At 40.1% G+C, this 19,098-nt stretch overlaps 1 protein-coding gene across 7 annotated transcripts in view; it reads left to right on the top strand.

The window, feature by feature from the left end:
- The window catches only part of FNBP1 (formin binding protein 1), a 144,119-nt gene that overhangs the window by 57,463 nt on the left and 67,558 nt on the right, over nucleotides 1-19,098 (top strand). For all 7 annotated transcript variants that reach the window (XM_059925824.1, XM_059925829.1, XM_059925828.1 and 4 more), the window contains exons 3-4: nucleotides 8,234-8,290; nucleotides 8,991-9,138. In XM_059925824.1, the coding sequence (XP_059781807.1) occupies nucleotides 8,234-8,290; nucleotides 8,991-9,138 (205 nt within the window). The remainder of the gene's footprint in view (nucleotides 1-8,233; nucleotides 8,291-8,990; nucleotides 9,139-19,098) is intronic.

Genomic DNA, 19,098 nt, shown 5'->3' with positions numbered 1-19,098 from the left:
GTTGCCCTTCTCGGAAGCTGTGACCCTTATCACCATTTCAGAGTGTGTGGCGGTGCTTCTCGCCTTGACCCTCAATGCTTCTTGTTCCCCATCTTTTTTATCTTTGCCGATTTGATAAGAAAAAATTGCTAAGTCTGACGGGTAATTTGTGTTTCTCTTAGCATGAATGAGGTTGAGTATGTTTTTATACATTTGAGCTGTTTGTACTTTCTTCTTGATGAATCATTCTTGTCCTGGTCAATTTTTTTTTTTTTTTTTTGGATTTCATTGTAAATAAAAGGTAACTGTGTAAAAGTCATTTTATAAAATATGTTGCATATTGTATATGCAAGGTATTAAATTTAAATTTACTTGAACAATTAAAATTATTTTATTAAAGTGAAACTGAAGGATTTAGCAAACTTGAAATATTAAACAAATTCTTATAAGATTTTGAAAAAAGATTATGAAAAATGTGTAGGGTGTCATTCATGATTTTTGTTTGTTTTTGTTTTTGTTTTAACTCATGTAATTTTTTTTTTAGTAGATTGGAGTTTTATTTATTTATTTATTTATTTTATTTTTTGCTGTGTTGGATCTTCGTTTCTGTGCTAGGGCTTTCTCTAGTTGCGGCAAGCGGGGACCACTCTTCATCGCGGTGCGCGGGCCTCTCACTGTCGCGGCCTCTCTTGTTGTGGAGCAGAGGCTCCAGATGCGCAGGCTCAGTGGTTGTGGCTCGCGGGCCTAGTTGCTCCGCGGCATGTGGGATCCTCCCAGACCAGGGCTCGAACCCGTGTCCCCTGCGTTGGCAGGCAGATTCTCAACCACTGCGCCACCAGGGAAACCCCTCATGTTGTAATTTTAAACAGGCTCAATTGACTCACTGGTAGGAAAGATAAAGAAAATAGTATTTACCTGTTTTACTTCCTCTCCTAATTGAGTTATATAATTTAGTCTGTAACATGAGTCTCACAGTTAATTTGCCTTAATTATAGATTTATGCTCATCACCATTCCCTCTACCACAGCCTCTCCACTTGTTTGTTGGCCTCAAGAAAAATAGGGATATTTTCTCCCTATAGGAGCCTGTGGCATAATCCTCCAGTTCTTTCTTGTTTGAGAATGCCACTATACAGTCATCCCTCAGAATCCGTGGGGGATTGGTTCCAGGAACACCACCCCCTGCCCCTGCCCCTGCCCTCCTCGGATACCAAAATCTGAAGATGCTCAAGTCCCTTATATGACATGGCATAGTATTTGTGTATAATCTACACACATCCTTCTGTATACTTTAAATCATCTCTTGATTACTTATAATACGTAATACAATGTAAATGCTGTGTAAACAGTTGCCATCATGAAGTAAATTCACGTGTTGCTTTTTGGAACTTTCTGGAATTTTCCCCCCAATATTTTTGATCCACAGTTGGTTGACTCTGTGGATGTAGACCCCACAGATGCAGAGGGTAGACTGCACTTAACAACAATTTGACTTGATTATTCTCTGGTCATACTTTTCTCTCCAAACTTTGTTGCTGCATTGTCTTCTGGTTGAAAAGTCTGGGGCCAGCCAAATTTTTATTCTTTGTAGGTGACTTGCTTTTTTGACTCTGTATGTGAAGAACTTTTTTGTTCCACTTAGCAGTTTGATAACTTTACCAAGCAATGCCTTGTGGTTGATCACTCTTTATCAATTTCCCTTTCATATGAAAAGTCAATAATTTATTTCAGGGGAACTTTTGTCAATTATATCTGAATTTTTTTCTATTCTACTTATTGGGTCATATGCTTCAGAGATCCATTTTCCTTATGTTACAGCATCTTGTTCTTCAGATCTTTCTTCTTTTTCTGATTATGAGAGTTGCTTTCCACGTTATGATTGTCTTAAAACTTTCCTCACTTAAAATTGATATCCAGCCTAATTTATTTATTAGCTCTGGAGTGGTGTGTTTTAGTTCCTAGTTCATTTCCTTAGCTTTGCAGCCTCCCAGTTTCATCCCATTCTGTTTTATCCTGTAGGCTGGGGATTCTTGCTTTACTGGCTTTGTGTTTTTATTAAATTTGTTTATAGTGTAAAATATTCTGCAAATCCTAATCCAAAGTTAGGATTTGCTTCATTTCCTTGTATGTTTTCTTACAGATTGGGTTTTTCTCTGTCATTTTCTTCCTTCCTTTTCTTCTTCTTTTTTATTTTTATTTTTTAAAATTTTTGGCCGCATTGGGTCTTCATTGCTGTGCGCGGGCTTTCTCTAGTTGCAGTGAGTGGGGGCTACTCTTCATTGCAGTGCAAGGACTTCTCATTGCAGTGGCTTCTCTTGCTGCCGAGCAAGGGCTCTAGGCGCCCGGGCTTCAGTAGTTGTGGCGCACAGGCTTTGTTGCTCCACACGGCATGTGGGATCTTCTCGGACCAGGGATCAAACCTGTGTCCCCTGCATTGACAGGCGGATTCTTAAGCACTGTGCCACCAGGGAAGTCCCTTCCTTTTCTTCTGTATTACATACTGCATCTTTTCACCTTGCTTATATTTAATACAGGCAGTTTAGTGAAGTGGTTTCAAGTAACAGACTCTAGAGTCCCAATGCCTGGGATGTTCTTCCACTTAATAGTAATATGATTTGGGACAAATTACTCTCTGTGCTTTGTCTTTTTCATTTGTAATATGTGAATAATAATAATGACGATAATTCCCACCTTATAAGGGTCTTGAGGGGACTTAATGAGATAAAACATGTAAACGTCTTAGGTTGATGCCTAAGCATGTTTTTGTTATTAACACAAGCAACACCAGTGCCCCTGTTTGATCTGATAGAATGTGAATGATCACTGCTGTGCTTCCGGTGCCATTGGTCTTTCCCTCTGAGCTCCCTTATAGGGTAAGGTGGGCGAAAGTGTTGCCAAACCAGGTTCATTTGCCAACATGCAGCAAGCCAAACACTGAGTCGCTGAGGTTTGCAGCAGGGAAAGGGTTTATTCACAAGGCAGCCAAGCGAGGAGATAGGAGAACAAGTCTCAGATCCACCTCCCTGAAGGCGAGGGACTTGGGATATTTATGGCATAAAGAAGCAGGGTGGTCTTAGGCGTGGGGAAAGGTGATTGCAGGTAGGGAAAAGGTGAGGTAATTAGTGTTCCGTGCAGGCATATCTGAGTTACTTGCTTCTTCATGGGATGCATGTTCAAAAATGGAGGCGCTTAGCATGATCTGAAGGTGGGGTTTTTGGCCCTCTGGTGTCAAAATGTCATTTACCAGACACCTGTGCAGGCCCTGTTTTAGGTAGTCCCAACCAGTCTTAGCTGGCTTGAGCTTGAGCTAGACACAGCTAGCTCTAAGTTCCTGGAAAACAACCCAGGCAAACATCTTATTGTTTCGGCTGTGTGATGCTTGGAGGACAACTAAGCCTTTTGTAGCAACAATTAAAGCATCGGCTTGATCGGTGAAGGCAGGTTACACGTGAAGGGGTTTTTAATAAACTGGAAGGCAAGCTCAAGAATTTCTGTTAGTCACCAGTTTCTATTAACCCCATGGGGCATGGTCTCAAAAGCACTTGTTTTTGTACATCTTGTCTTTGAGACTCTGAGTTTTGTTGTCTGTTCTGAAACTTCGTTAGAGGTTCTGTTTTAGCATTCACTCCATTTGGTCAAAGGCGTTCACCCCTGTTCCTGGGGAATCCCTAGGTTTTGTGGTGATCTTCCCCAGGCATTCAGCCTGCAGCCCTGGGAAGCAGAGGCCCAGGTGGCCAACCCCAGCTCTTGCCAAGTCCTGGAATCGGGGTGGTCGGCCTGCATGTCTTCCTCTCAGATCTTTTCTGTCACTGTTCCCTGAGTGCTTACTCACCCTTCAGTTTACTTCTGTCTGAATCGGTTTTCAGGGTTTTGTGGACTCAAGCATCTGTTCTACACTGTTCCAGAATCTTCTGTCCCTCACGCTGGTCACCGCTTCTCAAAGTGTGTAGATTGAGGTTATGTGCCTTTCTTCATTGGTTTATTTTCTGCTGTTGAAAATTTCCTGGCTTTTACTTCACCTCTTATTGGAAAAGCACCATTCTCTGATCAGATTTTATTGTGCCATCTTTATCTGGCAATCTGTGGTGAGCTTTTAAAATATAAAAGACAGATTAAAAAAAAAAACAACAACACAAAACATTCCTGTGTCCAGCCTTGGACCTTCCATTTCAGAGGGTCTGGAATGAGGCCCAAGTGTTTCCTTTTTAAAAGCCTAACTGCAGTTCTTAGGACCAACCAAATTTAAATCCAGTATCTTTATTAAAAGATATCTGTTTTCCTCTTACCTTTTAATTAGCCTATCTGAAGAGCGAGTATATAAAACAATTTAAATTTCTCAGAAGGACCCCATAAATTTAAAGGTGCTTTTGGTGTTTATTTGCTTGCTTATTTTTAAAATAACCTCATACAAATGGGGTGAGAAAGCCCACCTCCAGAGAATGGAAATGCAAGTTGCTCTTTTTTTTGTAGTGGTCCCTGAGAGAAATATCCTTAGATCTGAAGTTCCCTTATAGACCTCTTAAGCTTTTAGTTTTCTGCTGGTGTTTATAGAGTGAAATATTCATTGATGCTTTTAAGAAGCATTTTGAATGCTATATATGCTAACATCGTCAAAGTGATACTCATTCTTCAGTACTGGACCGTCTTTACTGGAGAGCACCCACAACTGGTCTTTAATCCTGTTTAGGATTTGACTGGTAAAACGGAACTATAAAAAGTACTGGTTTCACCTGGATCTCTTCAAGCTATGTTTCCTTCAACTAGATATAAAGTTTAAGTTATTTTTACGGCTGCTAATGACTGAAAGCTAAAAAGAAAATGTGGATTTAAATCAACCTCTAAAATAACAGTTTTGAATGAGTTTTTATATAAGATGTGAATTTAGAAGTGACATTTTCCATTTGTAATTTATAGTTAGCGGAAGAAATGGTCAATATTTAAAACCATGCACTAAAAATATCTCACATGCAACCTCTAGGCTTTTCAATACTGCAGGTCCCATATATGCTGCTTTAAATATATTTGGAAAATAACCTATTGATTAGTCATCTGCTTTCCATGGCTCCCCTTTTATTCCTGGTACATGTAAGTCGGAGCTATTGTTTTTATTAAATCTACCTTTTTAAGGACTAAATGTGGTAGGCAACTCAAAGAATTCTACCGTGCTTTCAATATATAAGATTTCTCTCTTTTAACAAAGTGAATCAGCTATGTATAGCTGATTCACTTTGTTATAAAGCAGAAACTAACACACCATTGTAAAGCAATTATACTCCAATAAAGATGTTAAAAAAATTAAATTAAATTAAAAACAAAAACTTCTCTCTTTTGCATTAATTTTTCTCTAAGGCACATGCTTAGAGGAAATACTGCTTTTTCACATTCTTTCAAATCTAGATCTATTAGATAATCTTTGCTGTGTATCCAGAGTATCAGTAGAGAGAACACAATGTAGTTTGTTTAAGCATAGCTCACGTGATAGCAACCTCCAAGTCAGTACATTTTTCTTTCATCAGTTTGTCTAATTATAATTTTTAAATTGTTATATACCCATGCCTTCTTTTTAAAGTAATTGCAACAATCACTATTCTATTGGGTGATATATATTCCCTAGGAATTTACAAACTTTAAGGGACAATAGAGGTCATTTCACCCACCTGCCTCGGGCTTAGAGATGAGAAACTGGAAGCACAGGCTTGCCCATTGCTTTGTCTGAGGTTACACCATCTAGTCACATGGCCTCTGGATTCCCAGAGCAATGTCCTTTTTACTAAAGTTCTCTGCCTCTCATGTCACCTAGTAACACCTGTTAGAGGTGAACTCACATTTCGCTTTGTCTGTAAAACGTACCATGATCAAAATTGTAAATTTACAGTAACTTTTAAAAATTAATTAATTAATTAATTAATTATTTATTTATTTATTTATTTATTTATTTATGGCTGTGTTGGGTCTTCGTTTCTGTGCGAGGGCTTTCTCTAGTTTCGGCAAGTGGGGACCACTCTTCATCGCGATGCACGGGCCTCTCATTATCGCGGCCTCTCTTGTTGCAGAGCACAGGCTCCAGACGCGCAGGCTCAGTAATTGTGGCTCACGGGCCTAGTTGCTCCGCGGCATGTGGGACCTTCCCAGACCAGGGCTCGAACCCGTGTGCCCTGCATTGGCAGGCAGATTCTCAACCACTGCACCGCCAGGGAAGCCCTGTAAATTTATTATTGCACGCTTTTCTAGGCACATCTGTAGATTCAGGGGAAATGAAAGAAATAGAATGTGAAATAATGAAAGTAGCTACTATGAAAGAGGAATAGCAACATGGAATAAACAGGGAAGTGAATACTGAGATGCTGTCATATGAAGAGTCCCACTGTGGACCACTAGTCCTCTCCTAGGGCTGTTCTTCTTCTTTTTTTTTTTTTTTTTTTTTTTTTTTTAAATTTTATTTTATTTATTTATTTAGTTAGTTAGTTAGTTATGGCTGTGCTGGGTCTTCGTTTCTGTGCGAGGGCTTCCTCTAGTTGTGGCAAGCGGGGGCCACTCTTCATCGCAGTGCGCGGGCCTCTCACTATCGCAGCCTCTCTTGTTGCGGAGCACAGGCTCCAGACGCGCAGGCTCAGTAATTGTGGCTCACGGGCCCATTTGCTCCGCTGCATGTGGGATCTTCCCGGACCAGCGCTCGAACCCGTGTCCCCTGCATTGGCAGGCAGATTCTCAACCACTGCGCCACCAGGGAAGCCCTCTTTTTTTTTTTTAATTGAAGTATAGTTGATGTTAGTTGCTGTACAGCAAAGTGACTCAGCGATATATATATATATATATACATATATATATATATATATATATATATATATATATATATATATACACACACACACGCATTCTTTTTCATATTCTTTTCCGTTATGGTTTATCCCAGGACACTGAATATAGTTCCCTGTGCTATATAGTAGGACCTTGTTGTCCATCCATTCTATATGTAATAGTTTGCATCTACTAACCCCAAACTCTCAGTCCAGCCCTCTCCCCGTTGGCAACCACAAGTCTGTTCTCTATGTCTGTGAGTCTGTTTCTGTTTCGTAGATAGGTTTATTTGTGCCATATTTTAGATTCCACATATAAGTGATATCATATGGTATTTATCTTTCTCTTTCTGACTTACTTCACTTAGTAAGGTCCATCCTTACTCTAGGTCCATCCATGTTGCTGCAAATGGCATTATTTCATTCTTTTTAATGACTGAGTAGTATTCCATTGTATATATGTACCACATCTTCTTTATCTATGGCTGTTCTTCTTCCTTTTTTTTTTTCAATATTTATTTATTTATTTATTGGCTGCATCAGGTCTTAGTTGTGGCACGTGGGATCTTTCGTTGCATCGTTCGGGCTTCTCTCTAGTTGTGGCACATGGGCTTAGTTGCCCTGCGGCATGTGGGATCTTAGTTCCCTGACCAGGGTTCGAACTGGTGTCCCCTGCATTGCAAGATGGATTCTTAACCACTGGACCACCAGGGAAGTCCCTCTATGGCTGTTCTTCTAACTACACAAGCCAAAATCAGGACCCAAAAGAAATCAATCAGTGGAACAAATGTTAGTGAGTTTTCTTTTTTCAAGATTACCTCTTAGTTTTTGTGTAACTTGAAGCATGCAGAATGTAGAGGGGAGTATCTGGATTCTTGACCTGGAGATGGGATTAGGAAGAGAGATTAGAGCAATTTTGACTAATCTGAGTGTGTTCAGTGCAAGCCTGCTAAGCAGGTTAAAAGTTCTCCTTGCTAAATGTCTTAGCATAACCATCCCCCCAATATTGTCTCTACTTCCTTCAAGAAGACTTATTCACAAGTAGTTTTCATTAGGTTTTGGGAGAGCAGCACACAGCCTTGAAAACCTGCCCTTGACACTTTGATTTTTCATTTAAACATTTGGACTCAGTCCATATGCTTGCCTTGGATTTAGAGCAATAATGGTTGCATAGAAACACATGGTCTGCCCTCTCCAGTTAAATAATGTCAGGTCTTAACATCCAGGTAAATGACCAGTTGGCGACCATTTCTGTTCTTATTTGCTCTACCTTTAGGTAAAAGAGTCAAAGCTATGCAAGTCTTTCACGCTGAAAGATGGAAGGAAATAAATGGATTTCAGCTGTGGACATTTTGTGACTTCTTTTTTTAACTTGTAAACAAAAGCACTGACTTCGTTCATTCCTCATTTCTCAATTATCCTTCTGTATAAGGTGACATGTCTGTCTTTTTGTTTTAGGAATCTTTCGAAGAAATACCAACCTAAAAAGAACTCGAAGGAGGAAGAAGAATACAGGTGTGTTTATCACTGATCGTTATGTGGTAATATCTGTATGGCATTGTTGATGATTATAAAGGAAATCTACATATATTTTGTAGATATATCTATAAAAACAAGTTGCCTTCCTCATTCATATCTGTGTCAGTTTTTAAATTGGCGGAAAGACAATAAAAACCTACTGAAATAAGTTATACTGAGGCACTAGACCTATTCCAGATTGTTTCAATTAAGGTAATTAGGATAAGCTTAGAATATAATCTAAGCAAATACAGGAAGTGTGGACTGTGCATTCTACATCTTGATTTGGTTTTGTAATATCAGGTGTCTCATTCATCCAAGAAATATGTCTGTTCAGACAGCAATTAAGACATCTTAACATGAAAAGCCCAAAAGTATTGTCTATAAGTTAGATCTAAATATCCATGACATTAGTATCTATAGTACGTATATGTATTTTGGGTTATATGTGGGCTATTAACAAAGCCAAATATTGCCTTATGTAGGGCAATTTGACTTCACAAAATGAAAAATATTTCAGTTGTAATTTATTCTGCGCCATTTTGATGAGAACCCTCTTATGTGTAATGAATTGTCAAGACCCTATGGGAACTGGATGCAAATTAACCTGATTTTAATTACTGTATCGCTGGTGGGAAGCAACATGAGAGAGGATGTGCCTTGTTTGAAAAGGAGTGGTGTGCATTCTGTTCTGTAGGTATACAGCATGTAAAGCCTTCCTTTCCACCCTGAATGAGATGAACGATTATGCTGGACAGCATGAAGTCATCTCCGAGAATATGACCTCCCAGATCACCGTGGAGTTAGCACGCTACGTCCAGGAATTGAAGCAGGAGAGGAAATCGGTAACTAAAATTTGTTTTTTCTTCCTAAAAGATGGACCAAAGATGATGGGAGTATCCCTACAAGTTTTAAAATTATCAATAAATGGAATCATATGAGAGGGTGGGTCTTAAATTGCCACCTTTGAGACGCGTATAAACATTCCTGACCCTGTTCGTAGAAAGTGTTTCTAGGTCTTTACATCCGATTTCAAGCATCCCTCGGACATTATGAAACTCATTTGTGGATCCCAGAATACTAACCCCTTTGAGGAATTTAAATATATTTGCGGCTATCGGATATACAAGAGTAAGCAATACAATATGATGTACGCTGTGTGGAATAAACTGTGTTAAAATAAATGTTATAAGGAGTTCAAAAGAGCCAGAAAGATGACCTCAGTTACAGCCACTTCGTTCCGTGGCTCATTCATTGTCATCTAATGAAGAGGGCCTTTTTGTTCCTTTTGTCATCATTACAATCTTTTCATAGCTTTTGTTGTTAACAAAAGGGAAAAATGTACCCTCAAGTAAAGTATATTCATAGTCAAGATTTTGCCCTAAGAGATTTATCATTAAGCCATGGTGGTCTGTATCATTGTACTTTGATCGCCTGTGAGGTGCATAATAATTTGTTAGTAATAAAGTACCAAAGTTGGCCAGTGATATGCTTTTCTATATAAATTTGAGTCCACAGTAATTCTTTTAATGCTCTGGAGATACATGAGACAACAAGATTAATAGGATTCTTGCTGAAATGGTGGAGATATTAAATAATAATGACCAAAATAATTATTTAATTGCAGTTGTGATAGTTTTGACAAAGTACGAGTACATATGTGAGAACATATAATGAATGGGAACACCTAACATGCTTATGCTCTGGATCATGGGAAAGCTTCCCGGGGGGCTTGACAGTTAAGGCTTTAACAGGACTTGAGGGACAAGTAGAAGTTGCATGGGACAAACATTCAACAGAGGGAGCAACCGTGCAAAGGCCCTGAGACAGGAAGGTGTTTGGAACATCTGAGGAGTTTAGTTCTTTCTGAACTGTAAATATGTAGCAAATAGCTTTGGGTATGTTTAGAAGTTAGGAAGAGATATATGCCTTAGGATCAACCCATTGGATTAAAAAAAAGAGCTAATACACTGAGCTGATGTTTTTATCTATTCACATTAAAGCAGTGATTACCAAGCAGGCACAATTTTGCTCCCCACCGCAGCAAACATTTGTCAATGTCTGGAGACATTTTTGGTTATTAGGGGCATTATAGCTGGGGGGTTGCTGCTGGCATGTAGTGGGTAGAGCCCAAAGGTGCTGTCAAACACCCTATAACACTCAGAACAGCCTCCACGACAAAGAATTACCTGGTCCAAAATGTCCATAGGGGCTGAGAAACCCTGCACCAGAGCTCCAATTAGGTGACAGTCTCTATACACCATGCACTAAAGGAGAGCTTTTCTTTTATATGATGGAAAGGAAGAAGTGAAACAGAATATTAAGGTTTGGAATTAAGCAAAATACCTAATATAATCATAAAGTAAACACAATAAATCTGAACACAATGCTGGACTACTTCCCTCGTTCCTGACTTGCCCTTGACCTTGCAAAGTTTATACCTTCTTCTTATTTGTTACTTTGGTCAGTGGCTTGTATCTCTTGCTGACCTTCCTTCACTCATACAGTTTAGCATTTTAGCCAACACCCTAAACAAAAACTGTGCATTTACCTTAGTAGGAATCATTAATTGTATTTCTGGAGTGAATCATGAAATGTGAAGCCCACATAACTTGGCCTCCTCCTACTTATTTGAATTCTCCCCCTCCAACCATGTGGCCTTCTTACCCTGTGCGATCAATGCCCTGTGCGATCCTGCCCCTGGGCCTTTGCAGTGGCTTTTCTCGCCTTGGTAAGCTTTTCCCCCAGGTATCTGCAGAACTCACTTCCTGACTTCTTTCTCAGGAATATCATCTCATTGAAGTCTATCTTGTTTACCTTATTTAAAAGTACAAAGTCCCCCCACCTTCTCCACCCCATTCCTACCACCTCCCCCTGCTTTATTTTTCTTTAGTACTTAACCAGCATCTAACATTTTATGTATTTACTTGTTTGTTTTTCTTTCACCCCACGCTGTAAGCTCCACTAGGGCAAGAATTTTCTTGTCCACTGTTGTATTCTCAGTCCCTGGAACGGTGCCCAGTGTGACACAAAGCAGGCTCTTGATCAATACTCTTGGAGTGAAAGAAAGAATTGAGAAGCAGAAGCAGCCTTCTTCGGCATAGCTTAGTTCTCAGTTAGACTTCGTTTCACTAGTTGCAGATCCTTGTATTTCTTTGCTGTGTTATGATTGTGTCCTTTTGTTTTATTTACTCACTGGTAATCGTGTCTTTTTTACAGTCTGTCATGTCTGTACTTTGAATTCTTTTCCTTTTTTAATAAAAAATTATAGTAATTTAATGAGTGAATTATAGGTGGTGCAGACACACGTTAAATAATATCTTGCGATGCATAGCGTTCCTTTTATTTTAAGGAGAATTGCATGTATGCTTCTCTGAGTCAGATGTTCTGTTGAGAGGAGCTGTAAACAGTGTGCTTTCTTAAAGCCTTTTGTAATTCTATTGAGATGAAAATTTTAGAAATTGTGAAACCTTTTAAAATTCTAGAAAGAGTATCAGTAAGTACATGTACATTTGTGGTGTTTTGCTATCATGCATCATGAACATTTCTGCTTTGCTTATTATATGGGTAATAGCTACCATTATTTTGAATGACTGCATGATGTGGCATTGTGTTGATGTTCTCTGATTTCTAAAATTACTCTCATAATATTGGATATTTAACTGTTTGGCCTCAAGGGATCGTTTTTACAGGTTATAATAACTGACTTCTATCCTCACAGCATCCCTGGGGGAGGGGGAGGGCTGTTATCTTATACATTGTGCTCATTATCTTACATTTTGTTACCAGGCAGCCCACCTCTCAGGGCAGCGCGCATTCACACACATGCTCTGGTTCCCACTGAGTTATTTTCTTGAACTGACCCCCAAGGATGCTGGGCTAACTGGTGTGAAGGTCTCCATCAGCAGTCAGCTGTAGAAAGGGCTCCTTGAGATCATCTCACACTATGCAGTATTTCTCCTTGCAACCTTTCACTTTTGGCTACCCTGACTTTTCTTAGTAAGTGATCTAATTTTCATAAGGATGACTGTCAAAACCACAGGAGAATGTGATGGTTTCCACTTTCTGGTGACGGTAATTATCAGCAGAAGTGCCACAACAGAGCGAGAGCCCAAATCCAGCTCCTCTGGGGTCAAATCCAGTTGCTGCTTTGATGCGGGACCATGAAGGGCTGACAGTGAACTTCAGATCTTCTTTAGAGGAGAGGAGAGCCTCAATCAGCAGTATGTCCAGAGAGCCGCAGCTCCTGGCAGGCAGGGAGGAGAGGAAAGGACCCACGCTCCGCAGTCAACAAACCCACTCAGGACCCGGGCAGCCCCACCAGCTAGGAAACCTTAGGCAGGTTATATAACTCTCTGAGCAGCCAGTTCTGCATCTGTAACTGAGGCTGATTATAATAAACCACCTTCCCGAGTTCAGGGGAGGATCGCAAGAAAACAGGTACAAACCGCCTAGCACCACATTCTGTGTATTGATATATAGGCACTGCATATCTGGTACCTTCCATCAGGTCGTTCTGTTTCTCAATACAGAATCTCCTTTCTACTCCAGAAAGGGTTTGATCAGGGTTTATTACAGAAAACAGGAGCATATACAGGTCTCCTTGTGACCATATGTCATAACATATTGTCCATAACAGGACCAGTCTAAAAAATGTTGAATTGGCTGATGGCATTGAAAACAAGCTGCTTTTAAAATTTTAGGTGGAGTTACTGTTTCTCATGGCTGACTACAAATAGTGTCTTGCTAAAGTACCATTCTTAACCATCAGCCTAATACATTTTGGGCCATTTGATACAGTGGCGAAATCCTCCCTGCCCAAAGGGATGATTTAGAATTTACAGGATTACTGCTGGATCTCGTTACTGCATATAGAGAGGATTTCCAAGTTCAGTTCAGAATACTAGTAGAAAATTATTTTTCATATAGATTTTGCGATGTTGGAATAGATGAATCTCTAACAAGAGTGCCTGGTGAGAAATAGCTCACCATGCAAACAGATGAGGTTTCCTTCCTTTTTTGAATGGATTTGAAAGGAAGTAGAAGACAGTAAGGTAGTGGGAGAGATGGATATTCTCCTTGCCCCTGAGGCCATATCGTGCTCATGAGCCAGCTGTTTGATTTTAAACAAAAGCTTAAAGTCTTAAAGGTATAACTGATTCATTTTGCTGTACAGCAGAAGCTAACACAACATTGTACATCAACTATACTCCAATAAAAATTAATTTTAAAAACTCTTGAAGTCTTAAAAGTAAAATAGGATAGTACTTGCTGTTCATGTTTTTGGGAGAAAGGATGATTTTTTAAAATTTATTTTATTTTTTATTGAAGTATAGTTGATTTACAATGTTATGCCAGTCTCTGCTGTACAACAGAGTGATTCAGTTACACACACATATATATACATTTCTTTTGGGACTTCCCTGGTGGTCCAGCGGTTAAGAAAGACTCTGCGCTTCCGCAGCAGGGGGCACAGGTTTGACCCCTGGTCTGGGAACTAAGATCCCACATGCCGCGTGGTGTGGCCAAAAAAAGAAAAAAAAAAAAGTGTGAAAAGACTTTGTCAACATAAAAAAAAAATTCATTTCCATTATGGTTTACCCCAGGAGATTGGATATAGTTCCCTGTGCTATACAGTAGGACCTTGTTGTTTATCCATTCTAAATGTAATAGTTTGCATCTACTAAACCCCAAACTCCCAGTCCGTCCCTCTCCCTCCCCACCACACCACCCCCGCCCCCCTGCCCCTGGCTTCGTTCTCTATGTCTGTGAGTCTGTTTCTGTTTCATAGGTAGGTTCATTTGTGCCATATTTTAGATTCCACATGTAAGTGATATCGTATGGTATTTGTCTTTCTCTTTCTGACTTACTTCACTTAGTACGATAATCTCTAGGTCCATCCATGCTGCTGCAAATGGCATTATTTCGTTCTTTTTTATGGCTGAGTAGTATTCCATTGTATATATGTACCACATCTTCTTTTTCCATTCATCTGTTGATAGACATTTAGGTTGTTTCCATGTTTTGGCTATTGTGAATAGTGTTGCTGTGAACATAGGGGTGCGTGTATCTTTTTGAATTATAGTTTTGTCTCAGTATATGCCCAGGAGTGGAATTGCTGGATCATATGGTAGTTCTATTTTTAGTTTTCTGAGGAACCTCCATACTGTTTTCCATAATGGCTGCACCAACTTACATTCCCACCAGCAGAGTTGGAGGGTTCCCTTTTCTCCACACCCTCTCCAGCGTTTGTTATTTGTAGACTTGAGAAAATGTGATTTTTATGCAGCAGTTTCCACATATGCTATGTTCTCCTATTACAATGCAGCTCACTCACATAATATTATGAATAACCAGTGTTGGTCCTGACACACAAAAATCCGTTTGCTCATTTTGATGAGAATATGTTGATTTTGTAAAAGGAAATTCTTTAAAAGAGAGCTTTGACTTGCCATTTGCAAGAGCACAGCTGTTGAGTTTCTTTCCTAAGCCTGGTGTTCAAGCCAGCAGCAGTTCTCATTAAGAAACACCAACACTCCTGGAAGCCTGAGAGGAGGGGGGCTCTTAATTTCTTCACCTCATGGGCTCCACTTAAAGCAATTGTATTTTTGTCAAGATGCTCACCTTCTCTTTAGAGGTGATGGACTCAGTGGCCAGTCCTTGGGGTGAATATAAGTCAAAGCACACAGTGACCGTTCCTTTGTTTTGCCTTCAGTCTTTTATTCTCAAACATAAATTATCAATGCATCTGATCCTGTGACAATGTCTGGGATTTACTGGTGTTCAATGATAATGGATAGAAATAAGTGGAAAATCAACAGTTCTTTCTAAGACAACATGATTAGTTTTAATGTGTAAAGTTTAGACATTTTATACTTGCCTGATTTTCCTAGATTTTTATAAACTTACAGGAAGTACAAGATTCATCATCTCTTTAAGCTGACCACATACAATAAGAACGTCTGTTTCTTTTATTTACTTTCCCTTTTTAAGGGGAGTTGCTGTGATTCATTGATTAGTTACCAGAGTTTTTAAAGAATGTTACTAAAACTCTGAATTAAAGAACAAAAACTCACAATTCTTATCAATCAAAATCATTTTTCCAAGTTTCCTTCTGGATGTCATTTATAGATATATAGATAGTTATTTATATAGAGAAGTATTGATATCCTCTATATATGGATATAATATACATATAATATTTAAGGGTATTAGTCCTAGTATAGGTATAATTTGTTTTTCTTTATTCCCCATTCAATATCATAAACACTTTATATGTTTCTACATGAAACTATATAGTTTTCATAATTAGAATTTTAGTGGCTATGTATTATTCTAACACATAATTCACTTAACTAATTACTGTTTGATCATAGGTTATTAGTGGTTTCTGATTATTTATTTATTTAGTTAGTTAGTTAGTTATATAAATAATACTGCCGTGAATTCTTTACTTTTGTAGCTGTTTTCTTTGTGTGGGGGGTGGGGATTATTTCTCCAAGCTAAATTCCCAGAAATGAGAATATGAGGTCAAAGCAGACCAGATTCATGGTTCTTGGTTCAACTTTGGCCATTTGTGAGATTGATGGTCTTTAAAAGAAGAAAAGATGAGATTCCCAAGTTGCTGAAAGGACCAACTTGGGTGTGAATTGGCTTATCTGAGATGTGGGTAATTCAGAGTTGCTATCAGCTAGATTCCTCTGAAAGAACTATTATAAATATGCTCTTACTAGCAATTTTTGCACTCTGAATCAAGTTATTAAAGAATTTTAGAGAGAGAGATTCAGCTCCAACCTTTGAGTCTGGGTAGGGTTATCTGCAGTGGTCACCACTAACCACATATGAGGGATTTATGGAGATTTAAGGCTCCAGGAGGGGAATGAGGAATTTCCAGCCAACATTTACTGGAACCTCCAACTACGTTTCTCCTGGCAGGTGGAAAGAACGCTTGATTACAAAATGTTGGCCAGGAGCAGAATCACTTTTTTGGCAATGGTTATCTGAAGAGTTCTGGAGGAAATAATTATACCTTCAGTGACTCACTAAAATTTTTATAAATCTCAGATAATGCTTGCAAGACCCCACATTACAGAGAATTGACAATATGAAATTTTCCCCCAAGGTTTTGGAAATGTTTAAAAATGGATACTAGGGCTTCCCTGGTGGCGCAGTGGTTGAGAGTCTGCCTGCCAATGCAGGGGACACGGGTTCGAGCCCTGGTCCGGGAAGATCCCACATGCCGCGGAGCAACTAGGCCCGTGAGCCACAACTACTGAGCCTGCGCGTCTGGAGCCTGTGCTCCGCAACGGGAGAGGCCGCGATAGTGAGAGGCCCGCGCACCGCGATGAAGAGTGGCCCCCGCTCACCGCAGCTGGAGAAAGCCCTCGCACAGAAACGAAGACCCAACACAGCCATAAATAATAAATAAATAAATAAATAAATAAAATTAAAAAAAAAAAAATGGATACTAAAAGCCACACATTTACACAGCGGTTAAGAATCTGCCTGCCAGTGCAGGGGACACGAGTTCGAGCCCTGGTCCGGGAAGATCCCACGTGCCGCGGAGCAACTAAGCCCATGTGCCACAGCTACTGAGCCCGAGTGCCACAACTACTGAGCCCGCGCTCTAGAGCCCGCTCACTGCAACGAAGAGTAGCCCCAGCTCGCCGCAACTAGAGAAAGCCCGCGCACGGCAACAAAGACCCAACTCAGCCATAAATAAATAAATAAATTTTTAAAATAAATAAATAAAATAAAAGCCACACATTAAAAAGTTTAGGTATTGGCTATGTCGTATTTATGAAACTTATGAAGAGGCTTAATTTCCTATAAGGCAGTTCTGCAGCCCAGACTGACTCTAGTATGTTTAGAACATGTTTTGGTTTTTTGGTTGGTCTTTGTTGGTTGGTTTGTTTTTCGGCTGCTCTATGCCATGCAGCTTGTGGGATCTCAGTTCCCTGACCTGGGCCACAGCAGTGAAAGTGCTGAATCCTAACCACTGGACCACCAGGGCACTCCCTAGAACATGTTTTTATAAGAGATGACAGCAAAGAGATAAAACTTAGCATGAAGGAAAGCAAAAAGTAAAAGGAGCTTATCTATATGACCAAGCTAATTACAAATCTGTTTTTGATTTATTCAGTTCTATTGAGATTCAACTGTGGATAATCTGCTATAAAGCCAGAACCTGTAGGAAGAAAACACAGAAAAGCAAGACAGATTTTAGATTTCATGATCTGGAAAAGGAGCAGTGGGTCTAAAGAGCTGTTCTTCCTTACTGATGTTACTGCATTTATTTAAATAAATCAAAATGCGGGAAACCCTATAAAAGTTGTTGGTCTTCTGCATGTCACGCTTACTACAGCACCCACTAATAGCCCCTGGTTTAATGTATGTCTAGGTGTATTTTTTTTTGTTCTGTTCTCTTTGTTTTCAAAGAACATGTGATAGCGGCATTCAATTAAATAACACCCTGTCCCCACTGTGGTTCTGTCACTGCAACACCACTGGCCTGGTGAACCAAAAAAATTTTATTTTCTCATTTATGGGGTAACATACTTAATTATCAGGATCCTTAAATTCTGTCCTTGATTTCTTGGATTTGAAATGCGACTTTGGGTTTTGTATTTCCCCCTTGTAAGTTAGAATGAGACCTTCTTTCTCTTCCAAAAAGTGTGAGAATTTCTTGACTACTGTGGTGTGTCTCACCTGACTCTCCTATATCCAGTCATCTCCCCTTAGATGTCTGATATAGCATCACCCATCACCCATGTCCGCACCGCTGTCAGCAGAGGCCCTGGATGGAGCCCGGCAACAGGGTGAAGGATGCCCCAGAGTTGTGCAATGCGGTGGCCCTGTCAACCTGTCCAAAACAAACTTTGGATTCCCCAAAGTTTATCCTTTATCATGCCCCATTCCAATCTGCAATTCCTGCCATCTGTGAATGGCAGTCCTTTTTAACCCAGTTGTTCTGGCCAAAAACGTGGGGCACCCAGGACTTACTTTTCCCTTATGCCCCATCTTCTGTCTAGTGTCAAGTCCTGTCAGCTCCCCCTTCAGTAATTGTTCTGAATCCAAACACTTCTCACCACATCCAGTCTCTCATCATCTCTCATCTGGAGGACTGTCCTAAGCCTTTTATTTTTAATTCATCTCTGCTTCCAGGCTTGCCCCATGGTCCGTGGTCCAGCTCCCCATCTCCGTCTCCACCACCAGCTCATCCTTAGGCAGGTGGTCCCCATCCTCCTGCCTGGTCCCCTTGCACCTCCTGCCCCCATTCAGTCCATTCTCCACGCAGCAGCCAGCGCAACCTTGTGATAGTGCAAATCAGACAATGTCCCTTCCCTTCTTAAAATTTCCAGTAGCTTTCCATTGTGCTCATGTGGCTTGGGAGGCTGTCCACGGTCTAGCCCTTGCCACCTTCTTCTGCCTTATCCTTCCTCTCAGTCTAATTGCACTGGCTTCTAGCTGTTCCTTGGACACGCCAAGCCCTTTCCCACTTCAAAGCATCTGCATTAACTGTTCCTGCTGCTTGGAAGGGTGTTTCCGAGAACTTTGCAATTTCACTCCTACACTTTATTCAAGTCTCTGCTCAAGCGTCCTCCCAGACCGCCCTATCTAAATGCTGCCTGCACCCACACCCATTCCTCTTGAGTTCCTTACCCTCTTTCTCTTACTGCTGTGTCCACTGTTTCACTAGGAAAGGGGCTTTGTTTTATTCGCAAGTAAAGCGACACCCTGCACATGTGGGTGTGGAATTAACACCTGTCGAGTGAATGATTTGAGTTAGATTTTAAGATCTTTCA

The sequence above is a fragment of the Balaenoptera ricei genome, chromosome 6 (genome assembly GCF_028023285.1).
Source record: "Balaenoptera ricei isolate mBalRic1 chromosome 6, mBalRic1.hap2, whole genome shotgun sequence".
In the NCBI taxonomy this organism is placed as follows: domain Eukaryota; kingdom Metazoa; phylum Chordata; class Mammalia; order Artiodactyla; family Balaenopteridae; genus Balaenoptera; species Balaenoptera ricei.
Note: the sequence above shows the minus strand (reverse complement) of the source record. Positions and strands in the feature narration are given on the sequence as shown.